Source organism: Pteropus vampyrus, unplaced genomic scaffold (genome assembly GCF_000151845.1).
Source record: "Pteropus vampyrus isolate Shadow unplaced genomic scaffold, Pvam_2.0 Scaffold361, whole genome shotgun sequence".
NCBI classification, from domain to species: domain Eukaryota; kingdom Metazoa; phylum Chordata; class Mammalia; order Chiroptera; family Pteropodidae; genus Pteropus; species Pteropus vampyrus.
The window spans coordinates 184,819-190,041 of record NW_011889142.1 but is presented as its reverse complement, the minus strand read 5'-3'; the positions used below and the strand labels follow the sequence as shown (position 1 = coordinate 190,041).

At 44.7% G+C, this 5,223-nt stretch overlaps 1 protein-coding gene across 2 annotated transcripts in view; it reads left to right on the top strand.

Moving 5' to 3' along the window:
- The window catches only part of UPRT (uracil phosphoribosyltransferase homolog), a 25,836-nt gene that overhangs the window by 7,255 nt on the left and 13,358 nt on the right, over nt 1–5,223 (top strand). For both annotated transcript variants that reach the window (XM_023522897.1, XM_011379499.2), the window contains exon 2: nt 4,438–4,480. In XM_023522897.1, coding sequence (XP_023378665.1) covers nt 4,438–4,480 — 43 coding nt within the window. The remainder of the gene's footprint in view (nt 1–4,437; nt 4,481–5,223) is intronic.

Below are 5,223 nucleotides of genomic sequence, written 5' to 3'. Positions count from 1 at the left end.
GGACTTTTAATAAACGGTGACCGTTGGGAAAGAAGGTAGTAACATATGTACAATATTAGGGACCTGCTGTAACGTTCGGACCGCTTTAGAAAAACTTTAAGAATCAATCTTTGTACACTTGGCACGCACACACATACAGACTTGTTAAAATAAATGATTTTTGTAAAAAAAAAAAAAAGGGGGTTGTCAAATGTATTCTGAATAGAGAGAAGTAGCAGAGTGAGCAAATGGAAGTTTCCGCTGTGGAAACTGAAGTTATAATCGTCCCAGGGGAGTATGTTGTGAGAACTAATAGACAAGCCCCATTTAAGTTGGAGTTGAGACAGCCTGTAGGGGGCTCTCCCGCCCCCCTCTCGTCCTCAGTTACCCCAAACAGGAAGGTGTTCTCTAGTCTACTACTCCATTAGGGAGGACGACCTTCCCTCTGGTCACCCGCTCAGCCAATGGAAGACGGTTACAACTCAGCCACGGAAAAGTCACTACACTTCGAATTCCCAGCTCCACCCATAGACTCTCTTGTTTACAACAGCCCCTCTGAGCTCCCCCTTTTTCTGTAATAAAAATGTTCCTCCCCTTTGTTCTCTGGACTTGCCGTGGTTCACCCTTAGGCAGCATGTTCCAAATCGCAATTGTTTGTCGCTCCCAATAAAGCCATTTTGCTGGAGAAATATTTGGCTATTTAAGGTCAACGGTATCTTCCCAGAACTAAACAGTATCTTCCCAGAACTAGGGAATCCCTGTAGCAGCCGCAGCAACACTGAGGCCTAGTAAGAAGGGGCCAAAGGATCTTTAGTCGAAGTCATAATTTTTGAATATTGTCAAAACTTTCCTATTTCTATATGGTGTGGATGATAAGCAAATGCCTATTAGCTGTTTGAAAGAAAGGTCAGTGAGAGTCAAGGTTTCATCTTGGTTTGGGGTTGCTGTGAGATGTACATGTTTTTAAATATTGCTCAAGCCTCTCTGGGAATTTTTAAATGCTTTATAGACTGTCCTAAGTATGGGGAAAGTCAGTGAATGACACAAACAAACAAACAAACAAACAAAAACAAACCCGAGCCTATTGCCCTGCTTGCTAGACCTGGATGAACTTAGGTTTACCAAGTCCACACTAAAATGATGATTTGACTTTTGTATGATCCTCATTCTTTTGTCATTAAAGTGTGAAGGTCATTTTTAAAAATGGCTACCTTTGGCTTTCATTTTATTGCTACAGAAAAGTGACATATTTGTGTGGGACTGTTTGGAGTTTGTACAGTTCAAAAGATGCTCAGCTTACCATTAATTAGGTTTCCATGCTCTGAATTATGAGAGCCTGGATATCACCGTTTAAATATCTGATATTTGGACCCTTGGATATGTTTTAGAATATTCCAGGGATATGTGCCAATGTATTGATTGCTTTTTAATAATTTTGCATGAGATTTTATGTGGGATGATTAAAATGTCTTTCAGAACTTTGTTTCCTAGTATGAGATGTTTTTTAACAGTGATTTTGAGACAAAAGAGAATAGAGTTATGATTTGAAACAGCACGTGGCATGAATAAAACCCGGGGTCCAGTTTACATTCAAGCACCTTTCTTAAATAATTTAGTCCAATGGTGGGCCTGAAGGAAGGGCTCAGAGAATATGTGGAACTCAGATTGATCTAACAAGTAAATATCTGCTTTAGGAAACTCTAGTGTGAACAGTGTTACAGATTTAAATGTGGATATTGAAGACCGCTATTGCTTTTTCAAAAATGCAACCAAATTATTGTATTCTAGCTGTATTTAATTTCGAAACCGATTTGAAGTAAACAGTAGGGATCTGAAGTGTGTCTGAAACAGCAGGAGATAGGTTAGTAATTGCCGTTTGTAGTGGGGTGACTTGGAGCAGCAAATGCTTTCGTTGGAAATCAAATACGCTATCAAAAGATGACAGTTCATATTAGGTTCTCATAGTGTGTACCTTTTTTGGAATGTAGAGCAGGTGCTTATTATGCAAAAGTTACCTGAAGCTGATATCTTGGGTGAGTGTGTGAAAAGGTATTAATAATGTCTGATTCCAAAAATAAAACAACAGATCTGGACAACTCTAATCACATAACCTAATATAACTTTTCTATGTGATAAATTTATGCATGACTGTCCAGAAATCAAAAACGAATATTTCAGATGTCGTTCCCAAGATACGTTACTAGATATTTCTTTAAGGTAAATTCAGACTTTTCTTTCCTGTTGAAAACCTGTGTTCCGGCTGCCTAGACAGCTTTGTACAGGTCTAGCAAACACGGCAGTAGGCATCAGTGTTTTTATTTTTTGTAGTTTGCTGACTTTTTCTTCCTTGACAAGCATGTTGTAAAGATTCTTTGGTAGAGATGAAGGATGCTGGTGTAGAACAGGAAGAGCCCCGTCCTCCCACCACACCCATCCCCCGCTCAGCACTGGGGGATTTGAAACTGCTTTATTTGTGGCGCACTAAGCAAGGCAGATGGGCCGAAACTCCCCAGTGACTTCAAATTCAGGGCCTTTAAGGGAAAAAATGCTGAGTATTCGAGCGTAAGGCGTTCGGGGCTGTGGGCCGCGCTGAGGGGTCAGCTCTTGGGCGAGCTCCAGCTCCAGGAATCTGACTTGTTCACCTCCTGGTGGCGTGGCCGGGTCTGCGGGGCGACGGCCAGGTGGTCAGGAACGGAAAGAGGTCTGAGACAGCTTGGAACTGTAAGTTGGGGACGTTATCTCAAGAGCAGAACATTCTTCTGTTATCTTAAGCAGAGTTACGTTGTAGAACCTGCTTTACAGGACCAGACGCCGCCCTGCCGGGGACAGGCGAATGCCCCCGAGCGGTGGGGGTAGACCAAGCCCTGCACCGAGAGAAGAGGGTCCTTTGGGAGAGTGTGGAAAGAATTCAACACACACCGAAGTTAGAGTCAAAGGGAGGGTTTGTTAGAAAAGGGGGAACAGTCCACAGAGCGTGGTGTCCGCTCAGACGCAGGGAGGGAGACGGACAGTCACAGAGACAGTGAGAGGGACCGAGAGGGACCGAGAGGGACGTGGAAAGAGGGCGAGCAGGGGGCCGAGCATTCAGGGAATGCAGTGTGTCCAGCAGTTTCGAACCGTGAGTGAGCGTTTAAAAGCCTTTGTCCCCCATCTCCGTGCATCCGGACACAGTGAGGACGGGGACGAGCGCGCCGTGGAAAGGCAGGACTGTGGAGGGGGAGGCCTGCTGCAGTCCCCAGCCTTAATCCTCCTGTCCCCAGGGTTTTAGCCACCGGGACGGCCTGTGGTTCCCGGTTGCCCTGCAGGGCTGAGGGGGTGGTGGGCCTGGCCCAGGGCTGGTCACCGCAGTGCCGCCTGTGATTGTGGCTTGATTAACATTTGAATTCTCTCACCTCCTCCCTACGGTGACTCCCGTGCAGCTGTGACTCCTCAGGAGGGCTCATTTAAAACTTCCAACTAAAAGCTACGTCCTAACACATCTACTCTGTTCCGATTTGCTGTCAGTTTCATTAATATCTGTAATATGATAGGACCGTGGTCACTCTAAGCGCCCTAATGCCATTTGTATCCGGAAGATTTCATTGTTTTTCCTTGTCAAAGGAAGTAAATACAGCTGGAAAAAACAAAGCCACAATTAACGGCATGTCGCGATACTGTCTGCTTGCATGTGCCACTTTGATGCTCTGTCGGGCCATCTTCGGTAGGCTGCGGATAGGCAGACAGGGATTTTTAGGTCCGTCAGCCTGTTCGGGTGAATCGTTTAACTCGAGTGGCAGAAAGACGAGGAACAGCGCTAGATTTTTATGAACAGGAAAAAAGTCAGCCTTTAACATTCCCTTTTTGGCTGCTTAACAGCTTGTGGGTGGCTGCAACCCTACATTGTTGTCACTTGGGTCCCTCAGGATATGAAAGTATTGACCAGAAAGGAATGTACAGAAAAATAGCAGAAAGAGCTCGGGAACGAAAGATTTGATTGGAAAACAGGCAAAAGGAACAAATTATCAGTGAATAATTTGTGAAAGAGGGCTTAGAAATTGGGTTATCCATTCTTAAAAGCAGTGGCAAAAGTACAGGACTTTTCGCGTGGCCCATTCTCATTCCACAAAAGAGCAGAGAACAGGTCGATGGGTCACTTCTGGTAACAGGGCTTTTAGATCAAGGCGAACGGAAGTGGCGAAACTGAGGGAGAAGCCGATTTTCTTACTGCAAAGTTTTGCTCTTAACTGGACTTGAATGTGGATATCAAATAGGTATTTTCAAGAATATTTACTAAGGCACTCCATCTAGGTTCCCGTATCCTAGTGAAAAATATCTTGCCTCAGTAATAGTCTGTCCATGTAAAGTTCTAAGCTTTTACTATATAATAGGTTTTAATGTCAGTGTTATTATGTGTATTAAGTGATATTTCGCCTTAAAGCTCTAATCTCCACTAAGACTTGTACTCTTTTTTTTTTTTAGGACAGCCAGTAGAGGGGACTTCATGTTTTCTGCGGATCGTTTGGTAGGTGGAGGCTTTCCGTTTTCATTTCATTACTGTTCCTAGTGATATAATCATTGCGGGCCAAGGGACTTTTTGATCTAGAGCATTCTGGGGGTGAGAGATTGTGCCGAGTAACCATCATCTCGCTAGACTTCTGACGCGGTCTCCACTCTCGCATTGAAGCTTTGGTCTCGATCCCTTTCCCCTCGAAGCATTGCCCGCGGACTCATTCCCTGTAGTTCTCAGGTGCCGCTGCCTCTAACCTGGTCGTGGGTAACCCTTAAATGCCTCACCTTAGGGCAATGAAGTACATTAAAGGAAAACCAAGCGTGCAAGGAAACCTAGTAGTTCCCAAATGACATCCATCTAATGCGTAAAAGCGAATACCTCTCGTAGTTTACGCGGGGTGTTTGTTTTGCCTCTTCTCTTCTGTACCGTCCTCACACGTGAAATATTAAGTTGGACCATCTCTGCTTTTCTCGGGGACTTTCTGTTAAGGATTGACCAAGCTCATTTCTCCTCAGCTAGTGAGATCTGAAAGGATCTCAGGCCACATTGGGTTGTCTTCAGGGCAAGCACCGTGTTTCATCCTTGAGATCATATCTAAGCGTGCTCAGTGCTCGGAATGAAGTGGACGCATTTTCTGCTGTGCGTGTTAGCATCCATCCATGCAGGGAATACACATCGAACTCCCAGAAGTCAGGCACTGTCCTGGGCAGTGTCGCAGGGGGAGGAGATAAAATAAAAAATACAGACGTGGTCCT